The following is a 24,847-nucleotide window of genomic DNA, read 5'->3' on the forward strand; positions in this document are numbered from 1 at the left end:
CTCTACTTTCCTCAACAGCTCTTTCTTTGTCTTTCTTTATGCTTATTCCCTTTCTTGCTTGTTTCTTTTACTCGTGGTTTTTCTTGTACCTTTCACCATTATAATTTTCTGTCTTCATTCTCCTTCAATCCTTTCCTTGCAATCAACATTCTCATTCAACTCACTTACCCATCATGATGTCTTTCTTCACTGATGTTCACTTTCAGGACCTGCCCATTTACTTTGCTCATCTTGACAACCACTCCTTCCTCTTTATTTCCTTTCATATATATATTTTTTTTAATTAACCTTTTCACTCATTTCTCACCTTCATGCTCGCTTTGCTTTGGCGGTCATTTTGCCATCGTAGTCTCCTGATATCATTAGGGGCTGGCAGGATGGTCTGGAGGTACGCACACTCGCCTCAAAGCTATCTCACGTGGGTTAAAACCTCAGCGCAGGTATAAACCCTCGGCCCGGTGTTTCACAGGCAGGGTGATTCATCAATGCATGTGCCGTCCCTTGGCTGGACGTTAAACTGGCCATCTCATCTGCTGGAAAGAGTTGGTGGACGTTAAAGATAACACTGTGTCCTTTGTGAAGAGTAGGCGAGCTATCGCCAGACCCCTAAACAAATTAAAAATTCCTCCCCGAACCTTAGTCGAACATCAGGCCCGGCCAGCCGGTTCGTGGAAGACTTGGGCCAAGCTTCCACCGGGCCAACCTCACAAGAACATGGGAATAATTGTGGCCGCCGTGCCGTACTTTTCTATATCATTTGGTACCTTCCTCTTGAGTCGCCTAATTCCTCTCCCTCTCTTTTACCTCCCTATGACCTCCATTTCTTTCAAACAGGAACGAATGTAGGCGTCACAAGCTGATGACTGATTCTACACGGGAACATAATGGAGAGACAGCCACGTGTGGCTGGAGCAGGCCACAAAGAGACAAGACTCACTGGATTAGGATAGGAAATAATGCAACCAATTCAAGTGAGAGGCTATAACTTCAGAGGACAGCTTGTGAATCTGAGCAAGTACAACTTTCTCAGGTCTATGTTGATGTTGGTGGCTCCAGCTGCACTACCTCTTAGCTAATATACTGCTGTTTTACCAAGGTACACCTGTACACCTTTTGTGCCAATTAATGTTTCTCCTTAATGCATCAACGTCTGGAGATTGGCAGAAGACTTGTTCCTGTTTTTTTGCCTTGGCTAAACTTTTATGTTTTCCTTCCGGCCAGGAACGGAAGTGCTAAGCTTCAGGCTTGAAAATGAGGCACTAGTACCTGTAATAAATATTTCTTGACACGGGGAGGATACATCCCTGTCATGGCTCAAAGTCTGCTTGAGGGAAAGGCCTTCTACTGTCGGGAATGGGCGTTTGAAAGAGTGCAGCGTTGTGCTGCGGAGCGACGTGCAGGGGGAGCGGCTGGCGTCTTGGTTTTGGGAGGACCAGGTGTTGGGAAAACTGCATTCCTCACTGAACTGGTGTGGCCAACTACTTCGGCTGGTCGAGAACGAGGTCTGCATACCAGGGTGCTCGCTGCTCATTTTTGTCAAGTAAGCAATACAGTATAGATCCCTTGGAGCAAGTGAAAACGAATCTTAAGGAGTGCATTTAGTTGACAAGTTGTCAGAGAAGTGCATAATGTTAAAAGTCGACTTGAAGTACTCAAGGGGTCATACTAACCTAATTTAGAAAACATTTCATCTACTTTGTGAATAGAACATTCAAAAATGATATATTGTATACAGCATGCACAATTCGTTGTTTCCGAGAAAGACTGAATTTAAATAACATATATATATATATATATATATATATATATATATATATATATATATATATATATATATATATATATATATATATATATATATAGTTGCTGCCTTGTAGCAATGATGTTATCTGCAGTGAAAACTCAAACCTGGTGATTACCTCTCAAGTCCAGCTACAATTTAAAATTAAAGTGTAGTTCAACGTTGCTGGTGGATTTGATGTTTGAAGAGACTTGTTCATAACAAGCTTATGAGAACCCAATATGTTTCCATGTTTAAATACACCACTTTTTATTGAGGATAGGTGGGCCGTCCAAAAAGTTATACAAATTATATCGAACAAACTGAGGTCCGCCAATGTTTTGTTTATTTTGTGCAATGCCTTGTGAAGATCTCTTTACTTTCCTCAACCAGTCTTTCTTTGTCTTTCTTTACTCTTATTACTCCCCTTCTTGCTTGCCAGGATAGTGTATTATATAATCCTTACTATAATTCACGGACCAGTGTTTGTGGGTTTGTCGCGCTAGTCATCCTGCAGTTCTGGGCCAATTACATCCAGACTTGCAACAGAGGATCAACATGACCCCAGTTAATGTATAGGAGTGTTTTTATCTTTGCCGGTGGTCTTGGGGTGTGTGGGGAGGGGGGACGCAAATTCCCGATGTAAATGTGTATCGTGTAGCGCCGCCTCCAGGTGGGGGAGGTTATCACAAGTCTCCACCATTTACAGTATGTACAGTATTCCTGTCCCCACGATTTCCAGTGCAGTGAGGTGTTTTGAATTATAAGCAGAAGTTATGTCTTTGTTTCATGCACGTAACCTGGGGTTTTTTGGGGGGTTTTTATGCCTATCCAGAGATGTCAGTTGCCAATACACCGTCCAACTAAAGGTATGCATCAGAAGAACGCGTTGTGTATTTGGAACAATATCGCCCGTAGGGCGGGTATTCTGCTGGTATATATAATATGTACTTACAGTGTCCTGCATAAGTATTGGATCAGTGAAGTCAAAGTTGTTCAAGAGTACAGGAGGTCGGGGCAAGAATGAATATGAATGAATATAAAAATGAATATAAAACATGAATACGAGGCAAGAGTACAGCAGGTCGGGGTTATATTTATTGGTATTGCTATGCGTATACTGTACGTTTTCCATTGTAGAACAATAACACTTTTTATGTTCAGTCCCACCATTTTGGGTAAGCATAAGTATTGGAACAGATTAACCTGAAGTGAATTAAAGTAGTATAATAGTTCGTATTTGGCTGCAAATTCCTTGCATGCAACAACTGCATCAAGCATGTGACCCATTGACATCACCATACTGTTGGTATCTTCCTTTGAGATACTTTGCCAAGCCTTTACTGCAGCCATTTTCAGTTGTTGCTTGTTTTGGGGGTTTCTGACTTTAGTGTCATCTTCAGCAAGTGAAATACATGCTCCATTGGATTTAAATCAGGAGACTGACTTGGCTAATCTGAAACCTTCCACGTTTTCTCCCCCATGAACTCCTTACTTGCGTTGGCAAGTGTGTTTTGGATCATTGTCTTGCTGCATGGTGAAGCGTCACTCAATGAGTTTGGAAGCATTTTCTTGTACATAGGCAGACAAAATGTTTCTGTACACCTCTGAATTCATTCTTCTGCTGCCATCATTAGCTGCATAGTTCCAGAGGCAGCCATGCAAGCCCACGCCATGACACTACCTCCACCATGCTTCACGGATGAGGTAGTATGCATTTCCTTCCTTTCTCCACACTTTCTCCTTCCCATCGCTTTGGTAAAGGTTTATCTTGTTACAATATGTCTATAAAACTTTGTTCCAGAACTCTACTGGCTCACTTCTGTACGTCTTGGTAAATTCTAATCTGGCCTTCTATTGGTGCTGATGGGAAGTTTGCATCTTGTGGTGTAGCCTTTGTAATTCTGCTGTCGAAGTCTTCTGCGGACAGTAGATTGGAATACTTTCATCCCTGCACTTTGGAGGTTCTTTGTGACGTCATTGACTGGTGTTTTAGGGTTTTTCTTCACAGCTCTGATGATTTTTCTGTCATCCACCGCAGTTGTTTTCCTTGGCCGACCTGGCCATTGTCTATTGCTCAGTACACTAGCGGTTTCTTTCACTTTCAAGATATTCCAAATTGCTGTATTTGCGATGCCAAATTTTTGTGCTATGGTTTTAATCGAGTTATTCTGTTCTTTCAGCTTCCAAATTGCTTGCTTTTCTTTCATGGACAGCTCTCTGGTCTTCATGTTCGTTTATGCCCACTGACTTCAAAGACGGACTCCCAAAGCAAAAGCAAATGCTAAAACCAAGACCAGACATTCACAGCTCTTTTATGTGTGAACAATCAATGCAACAAGAAACACCTGTCAGTCATTTGTTCCAACACTTGTGCTTCCCTAAAATGGGGGGGACTGAACATAAAAAGTGGTATTGTTCTACAATGGTAAAACGTACAGTATATGCATAGAAATACCAAGAAATAAAACCCGATGACCTGTACTCTTGCCTCGTATTCATCTTTTGATCTCGAACCCAAATTTAGTGAGTACATAGCAAGAATAACAAATTTGACTTCACTGTTCCAATGCTTATGGAGAGCACTGTATATACAGATTGTGGAGAAAAAAAAGGCAAAGACCAAGGTACACGGGCTGTACAACATATATACAGAGTTTTAGGCCACCACATGTACCTCACCGGCACGTGAAATATACAAATCTCTTCCTGGCAATCCTCTCATTGCGTATATAGATGCAGGCTGCAGGTTGAATCTGGTATTAAGTATCTGGTTAATGCAGCGCACTACGTTACCGTCCTGAGCGATCATCTGTATCCCATGATGCAGCATTTCTTCCCTGCTGGGAGGGGGAGTATTTCAGGATGACGTTGCTCCAGTCCATGGCATGTGTTGTCACCAGTTGGGTTGAGGAGCATGAGGATGAAATTACCCATCTTCCATGGCCCTCCCAATTGCCGGACCTCAATCTCATATAGAGCATTTGTGGGACTGTCTGGAGAGGTACCAAAGACAACGGTTTCTGCCTCCATCAAACTGATGTGAATTGGAGGACTTATTTGTGGAAAAATGATGCCACATTCCTGCAGAACAGTTTGAGACTCTTGTTGGCTCTGTGCCACGTCATATTCATGCCATCCCGGATACACATGGTGGCCCAACACCCTACTAAGTGACATTCTATTGGTGTTTTCTTTTACTTTTTTTAGTCCACTGCTTGTATAGACCCCTCCCATGCTCTTCCAGCCAATGAAAGTTCCATAAAGCAAACATGAAAAGCTACACAAAGGGCTTACCTTGTGTAGCTTTCCATGGTTGCTTTATGCAGCTTTCCTCGGCAAGAAGAGTGTTGGAGGAGTCAATTTATTAGTCCCTTTCCAGTTTCACCGGAGGGGACTATCGGTTTGCTGTCCGTCCATCCGTCCATCAGTCCCACCTGTGGTTTTTCAGACTTTTTTTATACCCTTTAACATATTCAACTAAATCTTGGTACCTTGCTTTATTATCATAAGTTACAGAACAAGTTCAGGTTTCAGGGTGTTTCGTCAATCTTTCAGAGTTATGCCCTTTTTAAACTTAGAAAATATCACATCGGTAGGGAACATGGATTGCAAAGCAATTCTCACTCTTGTTTATCATCCTAGCCACCTGGGGTAATTGATTCGGAGAGAGATGATTAGTTAGTCCCGCCAATTACGAGTGAGACACGTGATTGCGTCTTGTTTTCATATATACACAAAAAGGGCCTTGGGGAAGGGATCGACAGTACTTTAGTTAGAGCAGTTATATGTTTCCTAATGTGCATGTTCAAATTAGCCATCCCGTCAATTAACATCACCAGAGACTGAATGTTTACTTGCCCCTTGTCATCCCTTGGATCCCCCTGGAATATCACTTTTAAATGTCTTGTCATTTTTCTGGTGATTTAATTGTTTTTATTCTTGTGTTAGAGCAGTATCATTTTTGCCTCCTCCCCCTGGGGTGGGTTCAAAAGGTCAAATCCCAAAAAGTGATATTATGGGCACATTTTAAACATTTTAAAAAGAGACTTTATATATGCAATCAACGTTGAGGGATGCATGAAGCATGTAACGTTTTTTGATTTGACTCCCAATTCATGCCCCAGGAAGTGGGGACTTTGGGTCACAGGGGTCAAAATGGGGAAGAAAAAAAAAAGCCCTCAAAATTTGAGATTGGATCATTCCTGGTGGAACTTTATGCCATCTTTTGACTTTGCTGTAGGTGGTTAGTATGGGGATTTACGATGGTGTGCTACTGACTTCGCTCTAGTTATGAATGAAACCCGTTTGTTTTATGATTGATGTGTGTTTGCTTTAGGTTTCTGAGTAGATGCTCCTGCCTATTCTTCATATAACGCTGCAGTTTTTAGGTACGCATCCATGACATGAATCGATGACTTGCTGTACCTTTATTTCATGATAGACGACGCGTTGTTCAGTCTTCTAATGTCCATAACCTCAGAAGTCCTCTTGTGTATGAAAATGAGATTGAAAAACCCTCCCTTTCTTTGGCTGCTCGTGTACCTCTGCCATTAGTTAGACCACAAAATACTTGGCAAGCCACTACGTCATATGATTATTGTCTGGTCGTTCATGGTAACACAAGGGTGGTCCGTTATGAGTTATGATGTTTTGTTTCTTTTTCTTCACTGCTGAACTGGAGTTCTTTAACTTCTCATGTCTTTCCTAACAGTTATGACGGGTCTCTTTTAAAAAGGCAGGTTTTCCAGCTCCTCAAAAACTCTTGGATTCCTTTTCCTTCTCTTCACTTCTCTATTTCTTTAGTTTTTTGTTTTTTTCATTTAAGGCATCGCCTCGATGAGGACGACATAATGAGTGGAGTCTTTAAAGTTAAAAACAATTCGAAATGATTATATATTCTTCCTATCATAATTATGTGGACCTATGGATTGAAAATTAAAAGGTCGTTGGTGTATCTCAGACTGTTTTGAGTTTCTTGTTCGTAGGATGGTTTGAGCACCACTTGTGCTGGAGAGGAGATTGGGACCATATTCTGTGCAGAGCGTTGGTGCTGCTTAAGCAGTCTCCTTGGCTATTGGGCACAATCCTGGACGGGTCGCCACTCCGACACAGTATACCAGCATGCTGGCACTCATTTTGCCGACCTCGGAAGGATGACAGGCTGAGTCAACCCCACCTGGTATTAATTCAACAGCTGAGCAGGATTTGATCTCAGGACCCAAGGATCCAAATCCCACCACCCTACCATTAAACCAACACCAGGCATACTTGTGCTGGAGCAACTGATTTTCATCAAGCCAATTTAAGGATCGATGCTGAGACAGGAAATCAATCTGTAGCATAATTACAAGTCAAGTACAGTATTGTCTAATGCCTTTTGTACATTTTCCTCCAATTTTACTTTGTCTTGCCTCTTGCTTACGTTTTTCCATAATACACTGATGAAAATACCTTACGGAGGTTAAGAGGATTTATTGATTAGTTACCTCTTAATCAATGTTTGAATAAGCCTTTCATAATATTACCCCACTTAGTGCTGTCATGATCAATCGTTTAGACATTTCATCTTTGCTTTCATTTCCTCTCGCTCCCCCTTCTGCTTAATATATTAACGACTGCTCAGTACTGGGGAAGGGGATCGCATGGCTGAAAGTACAGCCATTGCTGGAACCGTGGTAATGTCATGCACTGGGGGTTATAAAAGACGACGACCCATGAGTGGTGGAGTGATTTGCACTTGGAGCCCTGTGCACTAATACCCACTGATGGCCATTTAAACTATGGGCCTGGTTATTGCGAAGGAGCAGCTGTGTGGATTGGAAAGGTGCGGGACCAAGCTCGACGATCCACAGTGGGAGCGGGCCATCGTGTTCACCGCCACTGGATCGGTTCTGGCACGGCCTGGATGCTGCGAGCCATAGCGTATGGCTTTCTGTGCTCTGTGCGGAAACGACCCTCATCTGGCACATCGTGCTTGGGAGGAAGCAACGCGATACATTGGACCTGCACAAGCCAACAGCATCTCGGACAGAGAAGGCCTTAACTGACCTACACCCATATCTTCTATATTTCTTTCCTTTTTCTTTGTCCTGATCTTCTCCTGTGCATGTCTTTGTTCTTAAGAATTATTTTAAATTGTTGTCAGCCATATTTGTCCAGATAAAACATATAGGGTTCCTTTTAGCATAGTTTTCCTTTCATTCTTTGTGATTGTTCTGTTATCGCTCATCCCTGTTGTTAATTAAACCATTATTTTCCATTTGCTGTGGTTATTGAGTTGTGGGCATACTTCCAGCATCATAAATTCCTTTTTTTTGGGGGGGGGGGAGGTGGAAACATGCGAAAATCTTGGCGCACACTTTTTGTAATAACTTGAAGCACCCGCTGCATATGGTAGCGGCCAAGGGGGTCATGTTATTATCTTTATGTTTATGTCATGTTATGCTGTTGCGGCCTCCGCGTCGCGGGGGAACCACGAGGGAGAGGGGCTGTCTCGGGTTCCTTTCCGGACTCACCAGGAATTGCAGTCTTGGGGTGTGGGAGTGAGGTGCAAGTGTGATGCAACATGGGGGGTGTGGCATAGTGCAAGAGGAAAAATGTGAGGTGCAAATCAGTTTGGTTTGCTCTTTTAGTTCCTGCCTTGAAAAGAACAGTTGCGCTTCACCCGCGTTGATTGCTCTTTTGTGCGTCCATAGTAGACGAGGGAGAGAGAGATAGAAGAAGAAGATGTATGAGAAGAAAGTCCCTTTCCTATTCGTGTGAGTGTCTTAAACCTAATGAGCGTCACTTGAAATAGAGTGGCCTCACCTCGTGGCAGTAACGCTGACCCCATGCTTGGTCACGTGGACTCTCGGTGCCTCTCGATCTGCACCGATGCTCGTTATTCTGGCTCTGGCTGGCTGGGTCGCTGGCACTCGCTCGCTCTCCTGGCTGGGTCGCTGGCTGGCTTGGTCGCTCTGGCTCGCCCTCTCGCTCAGTCGCTTCCTGCAAATCTGGCTCTAATCTGCTCCTCTCTGCCATTTTTATGAGCCCGGATGAATGGAGGGGCCAAGGATCGGGTCATACGTGGCCGTAGGTTCCCATTGTTCTTCCCCATTGGACTCTAGCGGTCGTAGCCACACCCCGCCAGGCTCCGGATGCAAAAGATGGCTCAGTTACTTGCTGACCTTGCCATGCGTCGGAGCTCCAGGCTTCAACAAGGCCATGGCTTTTGGATGCGCTCTATGGCCCCGAACGCGTGCCAGCCTCTATTCCAAAGTGGGATTGTAGAGAAATCCCTGTGCCACCCGTAGGTCCCTTTATGAGTTTCGCACTTCGGGTCAGGCCCCGAAATAAGCCCGACCGGCATCTTGTCCGTGTCCTTTGAGGCTATGGTGAGTGTTTGATGACCATGTGGCAGTGACGGCGGTTATAGAGCAGTGCGAATATGTTGTGGAGTTTCTAGTGAGAGAAGTTTGCCATGTGGCGTTGTGAGGATGGTATTGAAGTTCCTTGTGATGTTGAATAAAGGCTGCGTTTGTAAGTGTGAGTTTTTGTGCGGATTTTCATCAGTTGTATGATGTGGTTGTGGTGAGCATGGTTTAGTTTGGTGAGCGGAATGAAAGTCAATGAATTTGAATGGCGGTTGGCACACACAAATGAATGAAATGGCGGTTGAGAATTGGCACGCAGTTTGAACGGGGAGTTGGCGCGAAACTGCCCGAGTGCCGCGGACGCTCGTAGCCCGAGCACACGGGACGTACTCGCCGCGTGAACATACTGGAGACGCTCGCTGCGTGTCTGCTTAATTCCATTGAGTGGCGTGCATGCTTGCTTGCATGTTCCATGTAAAAAAAGTAAAGGTTAAAGAGCTATGAGAGCTCCAACTAAGAGTACCATGCAATGCATCTTTCCCCTTGACTCACTAGACATATGGAAGGGACTAACTAATACACATACTATTGAAATAACTGCCTTGGGATCACTGTGTGTTGTGTGCCATTGCCGTGGAGGCATGCGGTTTTCCAGAACCGCAACAATACCATAGCAGAGTGCTGGCACTATGGGCAATCTTGTTCCAAGAGTGCAACGTTTTCTTCTGACACATCCCTTTATTTGGGCGCTGTATGGGCAACAGGCTGCTGCCTCGATCGCTCCCAAAAATAAAAAATAACCCGGTGTTATGTCTTTAGACAAACACTAAACAATGCGATTGATTGCAGGGCACAAGTCCATTTATTCCGCAGCACGTGTAACGTTCATGTATCTCTGACTCCGTTAAGATGGCGTCTCCCTCACATTCCACATACCCCCCCCCCTTGCCTCATCATCCTCCTTGCAATCTCTCAACATCTGGCAATGCAACAACAGCAACGTATTTTGAAAGAATATATCACCGAAGAAAGAACATAACATCCAACATACCACTGCTGTGCATGTGTCGAAAATATCATGATGAATGGAAAAAAATGTATGCTTTTGATCGAAACTTGATGGAATCAAACAAAACTTTCACATGCACAACTTCAGGGTGCCCACGTGAATCCCTGAAAAATTTCGGCCTCCTCGGTCAAATCCTCTCTGAGGAGTAGATGAACCATACAACATACGCACAACATACTTTCCCTCCATTATATACTGTGCGCGCAAACTCACCTCCCACTCCGATGACGCTGCAGAGTTTTATCCTTGGTGAGACCGGGTCTAACCTCAATAATTTTGTTAACCTGTTGGCATCTCTCTTTCCCTCTGTCTCATCGATCCTTGACCCCTAGACATTTAACGTCGACACTCTGTGTCCAGCAAGGTTTGTACATCATTTGTACGAAGCAGTGGCTGCCTCGCACTTGTTGCCTCACGCCGTCGAGGCTCTCGGTGCTCCTGCTGCAGTCTCGGCGAGGCACGAAGCCGAGACCTCTCCAGATACTGCGCTGAGTCGGTGAGTGAGGCAAAAAAAAAAAAAAGTTGTCACTCACTCCCAACATGCTCAACTTGTTCAAATCTCACATTTCCTTGTTATTCCAGGCACACCTTGCTTTCATTGAAAGTACAGTACTCTTGGAATGTATTTATTTTTAATACAGGTATTTTGGTTCATGGAAGAGCAGTGTTTGTTTAATTTGTGCTGCTTAATTAGTTAAACACTCGTATTCATGTAAAATGTGTTTATCCATTTAAACGCGTGCTGAAAACAACCACCAATTTAATGAGTGGTGTTGAGCGGAAGTATATTTTGTATGTTGCTTCCATGAGGAAGTGTGTGCATCCTGCTCTGAATGGAGATGTTTTGCAGGGGGCCATGAACTTGCTGTGCACTCTTGCAGAACAGAAGCGAAGTTGGTCTTTCTGTCGCTCTCTCTTTTTTTTTTTTTTTGCGTTATAAAACCAAAAGTCTATGGATCAGGAGGTACTGATAAATATTTGCCAGATTAGCTTGTCCAAAAGGCAATGTACTCATTGATATAATACCTCGTATGCAGAGCACCATGATGATCGTTTATAGCTTTGCCAGGATTCAAACCCAGAGAGGACAGCTGAAATGCAATTCCACTGCCAATGAGCTGTCCCGACACACCCTCTCATCAACTAAAACTGAGCTGCTCGTCAAAGGGAATACCGTTGCGATGCTTGTTCTTTTTATGTCTCCGCCGACGAAGTCGCCCGAGGCATTGTGTTTCAACATTGCAATAACTGCAATCAAAACAATGTGCTTGATACCCCTTTTTTTTAGGGAGGGATAGTATGCTCCATTTGTAGCACCCGTCCTCATCGCAACTTGCTCATCTTTGCTTCCCTTATTTCCCCGTGCACGCGAATTAAGCAATTGGTTCACTTTGTCTCTGTCCGTCTGCAAATGTCAGTTTATCATTGAGGAAGTACTTGATTTCAGTTGAATGTTACATTTTGAATACAAATCAGACCATGAATCGGAAAACTAACCTGTAGTTTAGCAGTAATAATAATAATAATAATAATAATAATTGGAACCATACTCTGTACAGAGAGTGTCGGTGCTGCCGAAGCAGTTTCCTGGGCTATTGGGCACAATCCTGGATGGGTCGCCACTCCGACGCAGGATACTCGAATGGCTCAATTATCCCAGCAAGCCGGTACTCATTTTGCCGACCTCCGAAGGATGACAGGCTGAGTCAACCCCCTGGTGTATTAATTCAGCGGCCAACGGGGCTTGAACTCAGGACCCTAGGATCCCAAGCCACCACCCTAACCGCTGAGCCAACACCAGGCTTGTGCAGCTGTTTGAGCTCACAACACGTCCTGCTGCTCATTCAAACCTTTCCTGCGTCTGTCTCGCCCGGATTTTGTGTGCAACGTCATTCTGTGTGTGTATCATTTATTTGTTGGTTTAGTTTTACTGTCAAAGTTTTTTTTTTTTTAAATTTCGATGTACCATGCTTTTTACGGAGCATTGGTACTGATGAAGCAGTTTCTTGGCAAGGGTTGTACTGGGTGGTTTGCCATTGTTTTCCCATCATTGTTTGTCCATCCTCTATCCTTTTAAATGCTTAGCATCAAGCAAGGGAGCAGCACGTACCATAAAAAAATTTAATTTTTTTTTTAACAATAGTCTTTGGCATGACTTGGTTTGAACCACCTATCTCCCATACTCAGAGTGGACACTAACCATTTGTTCAAGTGTCGAGATTATTTATTCATTGTCTCTGTGAACAGTCTGGGCCTTTGATAATTGACTGCTTCAATCGGGGTTCTCCCTTCCCAAATCTCACAGTGTGACCAAGAGTCGTACTACAGTCTACAAACTGCATGTTTAGCGTGTGTACTAATTTCGACATGAATTATAGTAAGGATTATTTATTTATTTATTTTGTTTTACTTTATCTTTTTTTTTAAACCGAGCTGGGTTTTTGTTACAATTGTCAAATAAATGCAATTTTATTAGCATGACTTGCAAGAAATATCAGTGTTTGTGTACAATTGCTCACACAAACTTCTTTGCCTGTTCCGTCACATAGTCTGTTGGGCGGCATGTGGGTACGGTGGGGAGCACCCCCATACGAGCAACAGGTTAATCTTGGGGTTACCCTTTGACCTGTACAGAATGATCACTGAGATGCGAGAATTTTCCCTTTACTTCCGGGCTCGAAGCCCCGGGAAAACTGGGTGCTTGTCGAAAGAAGAACCTTCACGGAGATTCTATCTCGGGGCTATACGCGGGGGAAGGAGAGAGGATGGACGAGGAGAGGTCCCAAGTTGCGTGTGCTATGCCGTGTATGGTTATTCTGAATAAAGTCCCGTTTTGAAGCCTTCACGTTGTAGATTTTGAGGTTTTCACATTGTAGATAGATCAAAGAATCTTCACATTCTCATGACGCACAAGCATCCCCACCATTTTATGGCTGCCCCGTATGGCCAGGGATGCTCCGATCAGGGGCGATCACTTGACTAAAAATTTTTTTTTTTTTTTTCTAAATAATTCTTCGGGTTGAGCAAGTTTTTCTCGGGTAGGTTGGAAAGTGGAAACAAAGGAGCTTGTTGTCATTTTTGTTTGTTTGTTTTATCTGGTTGTGGTGGTGGTGGTGGTGGTTGTGCCTTGTCATGCCTTGGTTATAATGCAGGAACATATTTAATCAATGCTGTCTTGTTTGCCTCACAGAGGGTTCTTTCAACCTCTGCTCTCTCTTGACTCACCACCCCACTGCCTGCTTCTGGTTGTCGATTCCATTGATGAAGGGGAACCAGCAGACAGCCTGTTGGGAGCCAATGGAGGTCCACAGAATGAACGGCAAGGTGACGAGGAGCCTGGAACCGAAGAAGAGGCAAGAGCTGAAGGTTTGAGTCTCACAATCGCGGAATTGCTTGCTCGGCAACAAGACAAACTCCCTCCGTGGCTGCTGCTCGTTGTCTCTGCCCAAAGGAAAAGTCGTAGCCTCACTCGACTTTTTAGCGGTGCGTATTTTTTTATTATTATCTTTTTCTTTGCTTTTCAATGCATCCCATGTGTGAAACTTAGTTCCTCTACATTTCTTTTATGACCGAGCAAAAGTTACTGCCATGATTGAGAAGATTATTGGAATCACCATTGGGAGTGCCAAAACTTCGCTTGCCGAGAATAGACGTTTGAATGTTCATGAGAAAAATGGGAGCAGATAAAGGGCCGTGCATCCCCAACGTCTATAAGGGAGGTGGAGAAGATGGCTGCTCTGGCCTCTGTATGAGTGTAGCTGTGTGTACTCGTAGTTGGGTGGATGGCGGGGGAGGTGCGAGATTGGGAGGATGTCTCGTTTGTTAATTGTGATAGTCTAAAACAACATTCCCCCCCCTACTCCCTTTTCCTCTTAAATTCCACATTCAGAGTTTTCGGATTCCATGTCTGCCAACCCAACACATTGAAGTATAAATTTTACTTTGTACTATTCAAAAATGGGAATGGCCTTACAGGCCTCAAAGAGAAAACATACCATCATGAAGTATACCACTTTCAGGCATTACAAAGTTTCTGTGTTTCTGCTTTTTTCTGAATCATGGTGTCATCTCTGAAGTTCACGTTCAGTTCCACGACATGAAGCACCGACATTATAAAAGCTTACATATCTCCACGATCAAGCAGTTGTAGAGGCGTATTCCTCCTCTTCACGGCAATCGTAATATGCATGCTTGGCGCAGTGCCGACCTGAGTAACGATGCGAGTCAGTGTTAGTGCAGTGTTGAAACGTTTTCCATTAGGTGGCTTTTTAACAACCCCCATGCCATGCTTTTTGAGGGGAAAAAAAACAACTGGATATTGGAATCGGCTCCGTCTGCCTGTCCGTCCGTCACACTATCTCCTCCTAAACAGTTGTGCAGAAATTCACCAAACTTGGTAGTTATGATCACCACATGACAATAAGGTGTGAGAGCAGTATCATTATGGCCTCGCCCACTGGGGCTGAGGCAAATGGTCAAATACCAAAACATGCAATTATGGGTACAATTTAAAGCATTTTTAAACGAGAAGGGCACTCGGTCGAGCGCATTCCTCTGCCACGTAATGCATGATCCACGAGATCAGATCGGGCCCAATACATTTTTGAAATATCATAATATATTTCGTTTTTGGCTCGATCTCTCAATCGTGAAGAATCACTTTAAAAATTAAATAATTCTCCTATCCAGATCTGAATTCGGATCTTCACTAAAATCAAATAAATTATTCCTTGTCGCATACCCAACCTGCCCCCCAAGTTTTGTCCGAATCCGTCCACCACTTTTTTGAGATATCGTGCTCCATATCATTTGTGGCCCCATCTCTCAATGGTGAAGAATCACTGAAAAATTCTAGTAGTTGGATCTGGATCCGGATCTTCACCAAAATCTAATCATTTTGTCGTTAAGACACACCCAATGTGTCCACCACGTTTCGTCCGAATCCGTCCACAACCTTTTGAAATATCGTGCTATATATAATTTTTGGTGCGATCTCTCAATGGTGAAGAATCACTTAAAAAAATTATAGTAGTCGGATCCGAATTCGGATCTTCACCAAAATCTAATCAGTTCGTCCTTCTCACACACACAATCTGTCCACAAAATTTCATCCGGATCCGTCTACGACTTTTTGAGATATCGTGCATACAAACAAACAAACAAGCAGTCATAGACTGGTACTTAAAAAATATTTAACTTTACCTCTGAACTTGTCTAATAAAAGCTGTCTCTGGAGAAGGTAGCGACACAAACCAGAAGTTTCTACGATGATTCTGTATCAAACCATCAAAAATCGTAACGTCGACCGAAGCTAAAATCTCCATTTCTCCACGCAATTATTTTATATTATTTTATAAAAGTCACAAAACCGTAATATTCGGCCATCCACCAACAATCTTTACATAATCCGACGGCTCAGCGAGTCAGGCATGCGACGATAACCTTTATTGGGATAAAAAATGACTTTTAAACACCATCTTTATTGAAAACACCGTCAGCGCGCACACGGAAAACCTTTATGTGGGTCAACAACGCGTCTGCTCGAGCGCACTCCATCACGTGACGACCCGTGACGCGTCGAGTGAAATATTTTTTTATACAATCTTAAAACGTCTCCAAAACATCCGATTTTTATCAGAATTTCGATAACCGAGTTTTAAGCGTCCGAAGTGATCGCAAAAACCGAAGACAAAATTAAAATCGAAGTTAAAACGAACTCGTAACGTCGAGCGAAGCAAAAATAATCCATTTCTCCACATTAATTTACGGAATTATGTTTGACCTCACTGCGACCTTGACCTTTGACCGATTTTGACCAACATATAATCAGCGCTAGCCATCACCCTCCTGAATCACGTGGTGTAATTTGGCATTGGTAGCTTCTTCTCGGTTTGATGGTTTGTGCTGTGGAGCCTCGTGTTGCGCGCGCGCACACACACACACACACACACACACACACACACACACACACACACACACACACACACACACACACACACACACACACACACACACACACACACACACACACACACACACACGGAAAACCCGACAATATCTTGCGAATCCAACAGAAAGGGGTGAAAACATAACCTCCTTCACCTTCTGTGGAGGAGGTAATGAAACTTTGTATATACAATCAACAATGGGGGACGCATGGAATATGTAACAATTTTTTGGATTTGACCTACGGTTCATGCTCTGGGGGTGGTGACTTAGGGTCACAGAGGTCAAAGCGGGGGTGGGGGGGGGGGTAAATGTTAACTCAAAACTTGACATTGAGTCATTCCTGGTAGAACCTTTTGCCATCTTTCAACTTTGCTTTAGGTGAGAATTGTTGGGACTTGCGATGGCGCACTATCAACTTTGCTCTCATGTAACTTGTATATTGCTGCAACCACACTGAGCATGTAGCACCCAGAAAGCAGAAAGGTCGCTTAATCGTATACATCCCTGCATCATTATGTTTATCTTCTATAATTTTTCCACCTTGTGGTAAAACATTCCTTTGTCAAAGGAGCTATAATAAAAAACAAAAATTAGTTGTTTTTGCATTGCCAATATTGGAAATGTGAGCAAAATGCCTGCAGTATTTACAGCTTCTGCTCTAACCGAATCATTTATATGATGTCGACACTGTTCTAACAATAGACAGAAAACGATAATCCTTCGGAATTTATTTTACCATCAAAGCCAGAGTGTGGCAGGCCACGTGATAATGAATTGTTATTTAATCTTCCTGGTAAAGGGTAGAAAAGCTTCCAAAGCATTTGCCAAAGACCTGAGCACAAAGTCTCTCTCTCTCTCTCTCTCTCTCTCTCTCTCTCTGTCTCTCTGTCTCTCTGTCTCTCTGTCTCTCTGTCTCTCTGTCTCTCTGTCTCTCTGTCTCTCTGTCTCTCTGTCTCTCTGTCTCTCTGTCTCTCTGTCTCTCTGTCTCTCTGTCTCTCTGTCTCTCTGTCTCTCTGTCTCTCTGTCTCTCTGTGTCTGTCTTGCATCATTGGTTGGGACGTGGCTATGCCGCTGATGCAGTGTCCCCCTTACCAGTACACTGGTGCTCATTTTGCCGACCTCGAAAGGATGACAGGCTGAGTCAACCTCCTGGTGTGTATTAATTCAGCGGCCAATGGGGCTTGAACTCAGGACCCTAGGATCCCAAGCCGCCACCCTAACCACGAAGCCAACACCAGGCTTGGCACGGAGTAATACCGCCAGAAACGTAATGCATCATCAAATAAAGTTAATATTTCAGTTCACTAGTGGCCAACTGACCGTTCGAACGTCATAAAGGCATCGTGTTTCAAAGGAATAAAAGAGAAAAAATTAAAACTTAAAAATTTGACCCATCATTTGGTGTTGTTAATCGTGAGCTTGAGTTGGCCTCGATGCCAGAATGAAACTCGACTTGAGTTCCCGGGTTCTGCGTCTGAATTTGGCCACGATTGGAAGAAAAATTCCACAAACATATGGGTTAGCTCTAGCTCTCACTTTTCCATCCGCTCCCTCCACCCCCTCGGCCCCCTTCCTCCTCTGAACAATTCCTCCTCCCTTTGGCATATTTTCTATCATTTCAACTTCTCTCCCCCCCCCACCCCCCCACACACATTTTTGTAACCGAGTACTTCCTTTAACCTGCTTTTGTGACTGACATATTTTTCTTCCTTCGTTTTCCATTTCTCTCCCCACAGCCCCCAACCCCGAACCCCTCCTCCAAATCATACTTGTATACACTTGTTCTCCCTACTCCACCCCCTTCCTCTTGCTTCTTTCAGCTTTCACACTGTTACCCCTTTCCAAGCCACAGGACGTGCACACGGTGTACAGTAGCTGCAAATTAAAGCAACGTGCTACTTTGTGTGTTGAGACGAACAGCAGCACATCGCAAGGTGTCACGTCCGGTCGGATGGGTGTGCTGCATCCAAGCAATTACGAGCAAAATTTTAAGGAGTCCAAACCAGCCAGCAGATTGCATCTGAAAACAACTGGTGTGACTGGTTGACTTGGTGTAAATACTGTTTTGTTATAACTGACGGGCATATGGTTAAGGTATTTGTAGGCGAGTGAGGCAGACTTGGTATTGGGAAGAGCAATGCATGCAGCATCTCATGTGGCGTGCATACATTCACGGATTGTGAGCCTCGAGAGGAATTCTAGTTCTGAAAGATGGTGACTCTTTGGCTTGTGTTTCATGGCAGCTGTCAGCTGGGGTCCCTGGGTGGGGAAGGGAAGGGGTGGAGGTTAGGATGACGCCAGCCATTTGTGGAGTGGAGGAGGGATTCAAAACTACTTCAAATGAGAGGGTTGATCAGTAAGTCTGTCGCCTAACACAAGCAAATAATACAAAAAAAATAAATTGGATACATGATTGAGGCTCATGGAAGAGCTGGTGGAGCAGAACAGCAAGAAACAAAATGAAAGGGGAAAAACCACCAACAGCAGAGTCGAAGTGGATGTGAGAACAAGGGGAGGGGGAGAAGGACACATTGGGGGGGGGGGGTGAACAAGCTACATGCAAGCTAAATGAAACAGCAAGAAGAGAAAAGGGAAAGTGGGGATGAAACAGAAAAGGAACAAAACAAGCAAAAAGAGGTGATGGAGTGTGGGGAAATCATAATAACCTGGAAAATGGAGTGCTTGGAAATGGGGTCATTTGGGGTAGAAGAGATCATGAGTATGGTTTGGGGGTGGAGGTGATATGAGGTAGTAGTGAGCAGCTGTCTCAAATACCTTGGAGGGAAGAATGGGATTGAACAGACAATAAATACAATGAATGTATGATTGTGGGGTTTTTTTTCAAATTGTTGTGACATTATTAAGTATGTATATCAATGCAGCACTGACAGAGCCAGCACTCGGCTATTAACTTCACTAACCCCCCCCTCCCCCGCCCAAACCCCTGGAAGAACATTGGTTTTGAAAAAGTAAAAAGTGGGTATAAAATTTCAAAACATCATTGGGATGAAGAATGGCCAGAGGAGTGATCATCTTGACGTTGGGGTGTTGATGAACCAGGAAAAAAAAATCATCTTCACGACACAAGCATAACTGGACCGGCACTTGGAAGAGCGCATACATCCACCAGACTGAACAGTTTACGTTTTGTGCAACACTGATACGCCGGATCTGGATCCAGACCTAAACCCAAATCAAATCGGCTTATTCTTTTCACCTACCCACTCATTCACCAAGTTTTGTCATCATCCGTCCACAACTTTTTGAGATATCTTGCTATATGTCGTTTTTGGCCCAATCTCTGCATGGTGATTAATCACTTAAAAATTCTCGTATCCAGACCCGGATATTCACCAACATATAATCAATTTGTCCTTGGACTGTCCACCACCAACCTCTCCACCAATTTTCGTCCGAATCCGTCCATAAATTTTTGAGAAGTCCTGCTCACAGATACAGACAGGGGTGAAAACGCAACCTCCATCCATCTTCCATGGCGGAGGTAAAAACAGAATGTTTGACTTTATATGTGGTCAGTTTGGTTGATGTGGCTTTATTATTATTATTGTTATTGTATGCAAGGTCAATGCTCGTGGAAGAGTTAGGACACTGAATGGATCAGGATGCAACAGAACAAAAGGAATAGTAGAGAGAGGGGTAAAACACCAACAGCAGAGTTGAAGGACAAAATGGAGAGAAACTTGGACAAATAATGGGTGTGGGGAGGAATGAGGGTGGAAGAGCTCATGGTTTTGTATGGGGGGGGGTGATCTGAGATGGTGGTGAACAGCTGACTTGGAGGGAAGAATGAGATTGAAGAGAATGTGGAAGTTGGTTCCACAGGTGGGGAAAAAAAGAGAAACGGTACTTGCCAAGATTTTTAAAAAAGATTGGGGTTTTTGATAATTTAAATTTGTTAGTGTTGCCAAAACAAATTGTAGAAGCCCCCTCTCTCCTTCCTGGCAAAGTTTTTTTTCTTTTTCAAGGTAAAAAAAGAAACAAAATGTTGGACAACAGATCATAAAATCATTATCACTGCATCATGCTTGTGACAGAACGTTGGTGCCGCCGAAGCAGTCCTTTGGCAAGGGATGTTAGGTGGTTTGCCCTTGTCTTCCCAGCAGTCTGTTATGGCAAGAGTTTGTACTCTATTCACGGTGCCCAAGATCACTCGCTCGCCTAAACTTTGTGAAAGCAGCCGTCCGCCAACGACCAGTGTGAGCAGACACGTTCCCCGGCTCAACGTCCTTCCAATGGATGGTGTGCACAGCACCGTCCTGCAGGCGAACCACCAGGGTGATAGTTCCTAGCCGGGTCAAGATTCCAACACTGGTTGGACAGCTCAAAGGACAGTGCTCCAGTTGAACCTTATAATGGTTGTTGATGATCAATAATAATAATAATAATAACAACTCCTTCTCAAGAAAATTTCTCATTTTAAGCAGTATAATTGCAAAGATACTGCAGACTTGGAATGCAATCTATGCTTGGTTGTGGTAATAATAGCATCAGGCTGCCAAAATCATACCCATCTGTCGTGCATTAAAATTTAGTGTTCTATCTTTCTTTGTTTTAGGCTATCGCCGTGTCATTCTGGATGATCTGAGGCGCTCAGCTGTGCTTAAAGATGTACAACGCTACATTCTAGCACGTTTGGATATCTCGGCAGCACTGCGTCGGCAGCTGACCCCGCAGACAGCCCAGATGCTGAATCACCTACACATCAAAAGTGACGGCTGCTTCCTGTACCTTGAACGAGTCCTTGATGGGGCTGCGGAAGGATCAGCATCACTCAGGGAAGTCAGGGAAATTCCAGGCACACTCAATGGCCTTTACCTGTGGCTTTGCCAAAGGGTGTTTGCCCGTCGTGGCTTTGCCAGGCTGCAGCCACTACTCAATGCTGCCCTTGCTGCTCGGCGACCGCTCTCTGCAATGGAGTTGCGATTTGCTATCACGACACGGAATTCGAATATCTCCGCAGATGATTTTGAACGACGTTTGGCAGTACTTTCGCGGATTTTGATACCTGTTGAAACTCCAAAAGAAGCCTTAACATCGTCTTCACCATGCCGTTTGGTCCTCTTTCATTCCAGCTTTGCGGCTTGGCTTTTGGATGTCAAACACTGTACACAGCGGTACCTTTGCTCATCCGCAGAAGGTCATGCAATGCTTGCTGTTGCACAACTCTGTCAGCCCAGTGGGGATCTCTCACCTCAAGACTCACACGACTTGGCGCACCACCTTGCGCATGCCAATTTAAGGTTACCACCTGTGCAATTAGCACTGTGTGTTACTTGGCGTGCCATGCCGTTTGACTATCGCTCACCATCTGAACTTCAAAGATTGGCAACACGACATGAAAATACCCTGAAATCTAGGGATGCAACTGAGAATCCAACAAGAGATACCCTTAGAGAACCTCTAGATCAATGGGATGATGAAAGACGAACTTTACTAGCCATATCAGCAGCCAATGGCGATTCTGATAAGGTGGCTTTCTTGGCATCACGTGGAGCTGACGTAGAAGTCGTGGATAATTGCGGCCGGACACCACTCAATTTGGCAGCACGTCATGGACATCTTGGTGTTGTCTCTCTCCTTCTCCGTCTTGGAGCTGAAGTAGATAGAGTAGATGCTGAAGGATGGACACCCTTGCGTTCAGCTGCATGGGGTGGACACAGAGAAACGGTGGCAGCACTACTCGCAGCTGGGGCTGAAGTAGACAGGCCAGATTTGGAAGGACGCACAGCTTTGCGAGCAGCAGCTTGGGGTGGCCACGAGGGTATTGTTATCGACTTGCTTAACCAAGGAGCCAACGCAGATAAAGAAGACTTAGCAGGTCGAACGCCACTCCTTGCTGCAGCATACATGGGTCACGCAGAAATTGCCAGACACCTGCTAGATAGGGGGGCAAATATTGACCATGCAGATTCAGATGGACGAACGGCTCTGGCCGTAGCTGCACTCTGTGTCCCAGCTTCACGTGGACATGCTTCTGTGACTGCTCTGCTGCTTGAGCGAAGAGCCATGGTGAACAGTCGAGATTCAGATGGACTCACCCCTCTCATTGTAGCAGCTTACGAGGGACGGGCAGACATTGTTGAACTGTTGCTTGAGGGAGGAGCAGATGCTGATCTTGTGGATGGAGCCCATAGGACACCCCTCCTTGCTGCCTCTGCGGCTGGCCGAGCAAAGGCAGTCTCGACATTGCTCTTCTGGGGGGCAGCGGTGGATGCCATAGATGGAGAGGGACGTACAGCACTTGGAGTGGCAGCAGCAGGTGGGTCAGCTTCAGTTGTCCGCCTCCTTCTTGACCGGGGTTTAGATGAGAGCCATAGAGATGATCTCGGGTGGACACCTTTGCATCATGCAGCTGCTGGTGGCCATAAAGATGCGTGTGAAGTGCTTTTAGACCACAGTGCTTGTCCAGATGAAAGGGACAATGTTGGGCGTGGTCCTCTTGTCCTAGCTGCACTGGAAGGTCATGCACCATGTGTCCGTCTACTGCTCCACAAAGGGTCAGCTGTTGACAGGCCTGGATTTGATGGTCGTAGCCCACTGCGGGTAGCTGCTCTGGAAAATCACCGTGATGTCGTTGAGATCTTGCTTGATCATGGAGCAGATGTCAATGCCAAGGTGAGCATGTTACACTTTATCATATTGCCCTCAGTGAACAAATGATAAGCTTGCATCTTTATTTTTTCACCTGAAACCCTCTTTTATATACACACCCACATACACCTGCCCTTCCACCCACCTTCTCTCTCTAGGATTCAGATGGCCGTCCTACACTTTATCTTCTCGCTCTTACTGATAAAATGCCCATGGCCAATCTTCTGTTAGAACGAAGAGCAGAAGTAGATGGCAGAGATGCGGATGGACGTACTGCTTTACATGCAGCTTGCTGGATGGGCCATAGAGACATGGCAGCCCTACTCTTATCCAAGGGAGCAAACCCAGATGCACCAGACAAAGAGAATCGAACGCCCCTGCAGTCGGCAGCTTGGCGAGGGCATGTTGATCTGGTTTCTCTTCTTCTCTCGACAGGAGCCGCTGCTGACCAGGCTTGCAGTCAGGGTGCTACACCATTAGCTGTAGCTGCCCAGGAAGGACATGTTGAGGTTGTCAGACTGCTGCTCACCCATGGAGCCGCACCAGAACGTACAGATGCTCTTGGAAGAACGCCCACCAGGGTGGCAGCAAGGGGTGGACATTTGAAAATTGTTCGAATGTTGGAAACGGCAGCCGTTGGTTGTTCAAAATGGACTGGCGATACACAGCCAGTCACTGGACTTAATACTGCAAACACCACTTCAATTGGATCAGCTGCATTATTGGCTCTTCCACCAACAAATAATACAGTTCAAGCCACCAAAACCCCTTCATCAACATTAACCTCGACAAGTTCGGATAGTGGCGGCGGGGGCGTGTTTTACCATCGGAAAGGTTTTGACGCATCGTGTCCTGAGCAGACGGGCCATATTGCCAAGGGGAGATTAGCCAGCAGTAGTATTCCAGGTTCCCTTCCAGGAAGTGGTGTCCAAACCTTGCAGTCTAGTTCGAACGCCTCTCGGCAAACAACGGCCTCATCATTGTCCACAAGCCTTTCAGGTGGCACAGCACAAACGGTGCCATTTGATGCTTTGGGTTTTGCACAGCAGATTGCCCAACACTCTTTGCCACGTAGTCGCAGTCAAGCTTCGTTGTCAGTCTCACAGCACACTTCACCTCCCGCTTCACCACCTGCAACCTCCCCGCCTCGGAAGCCCCCCACCCATTCTGTAATCAAAACTCGTCTGGTCTCGCAACATGTTTCACACAAACGAAATGGAATAGTGACCAACCCCAAACTTGGCAAAGTAGGACTAGGTGTACATGGGTCAGGCAGCCACGGTGACAAGGGGCCAGTTCAGCAAAGCCAGATCGATTTCCTCGGCCCGAATTCTCGTGCCATCCTCAAACATACTGTGAGGATGCCGTTGGACATGACTCCAACTGCATTTAAGATGGAGACACCTTTGTAAAATGCTGCGGGTGGTGAGAAAGGTGCCCTGGAGATATTTTGCTACGGTACCAATTCATTCACCAGCCACATAATTGTAGCAGAATCTAGCCATTTTACATCTGCCTTGAGAAATGGATTCAGGGCTGTAGGGTTTGTATTTTTCCTCTATTTAAAATGTTAACCTCCTTTTGTTAACCTTCAAGCACCAAAATTTGTCAGTTGAAGTGACAACAACGCTAAGTTTAATGAAATAAACTCTCAAAATCGACACTGGGTAGGTTTTAACACCCAAGGACAGTTGACCGCGTTTATCTATTTAATAAGGGTTAACCAGCCCCAGTTGCACTTTTATTAAAGCACGCGTTTATAATGTTTATTTTGATAAGGTGTGGGGGGGGAGGGGAGGGACAAGTCAGGGGTAAGACTTTGCCAGTGAGCCTTGGCTGGCGATTTCATATTTATCCTGCTCACTTTTATTTTGGTCCTCACGTTGTTCTTTGGGGGGGGGGAAGGTTTGAGATCATGGTGTAGGGAGAATTTGACGTGATTATCAGGTGCCAAGTATTAGTTGTGGGATGAGGGGCTTTGAAAATGTGCAAGTAAAATTATTTGCCGGAGATTGTTTCATGACGTTGATGAATCAAGACTATTGGCATTAACAAAAGCCAGTTTGAACTATTTTACACACT

The 24,847-nt window shown here is 44.7% G+C and overlaps 1 protein-coding gene and 1 long non-coding RNA gene across 7 annotated transcripts in view; one reads left to right on the forward strand and one right to left on the reverse strand.

Moving 5' to 3' along the window:
* Nucleotides 1–10,538, reverse strand: part of LOC147024794 (uncharacterized) — a 39,268-nt gene extending 28,730 nt beyond the window's left edge. Inside the window, exon 1 of the long non-coding RNA XR_015059199.1 lies at nt 10,418–10,538. This is a non-coding gene — a long non-coding RNA (uncharacterized LOC147024794). The remainder of the gene's footprint in view (nt 1–10,417) is intronic.
* ANKRD50 (ankyrin repeat domain 50) overlaps nt 1–24,424 on the forward strand; it is a 28,089-nt gene extending 3,665 nt beyond the window's left edge. For 2 of the 6 annotated variants that reach the window (XM_085885052.1, XM_085885055.1), the window contains exons 3-7: nt 835–1,540; nt 10,537–10,700; nt 13,395–13,687; nt 20,730–22,789; nt 22,924–24,424. In XM_085885052.1, coding sequence (XP_085741178.1) covers nt 1,310–1,540; nt 10,537–10,700; nt 13,395–13,687; nt 20,730–22,789; nt 22,924–24,177 — 4,002 coding nt within the window. In that variant the 5' untranslated portion in view covers nt 835–1,309 and the 3' untranslated portion in view covers nt 24,178–24,424. Of the gene's footprint in view, nt 1–834; nt 1,541–10,536; nt 10,701–13,394; nt 13,688–16,454; nt 18,187–20,729; nt 22,790–22,923 lie in introns of those variants that run through there. The other 4 variants (XM_085885054.1, XM_085885053.1, XM_085885056.1 and 1 more) reach the window with 4 other exon arrangements.
* Nucleotides 24,425–24,847: the final 423 nt, after the last annotated feature.

The sequence above is a fragment of the Eptatretus burgeri genome, chromosome 6, assembly GCF_056783735.1.
Source record: "Eptatretus burgeri isolate ZD-2024b chromosome 6, Ebu_testis_v1, whole genome shotgun sequence".
Lineage (NCBI taxonomy): Eukaryota > Metazoa > Chordata > Myxini > Myxiniformes > Myxinidae > Eptatretus > Eptatretus burgeri.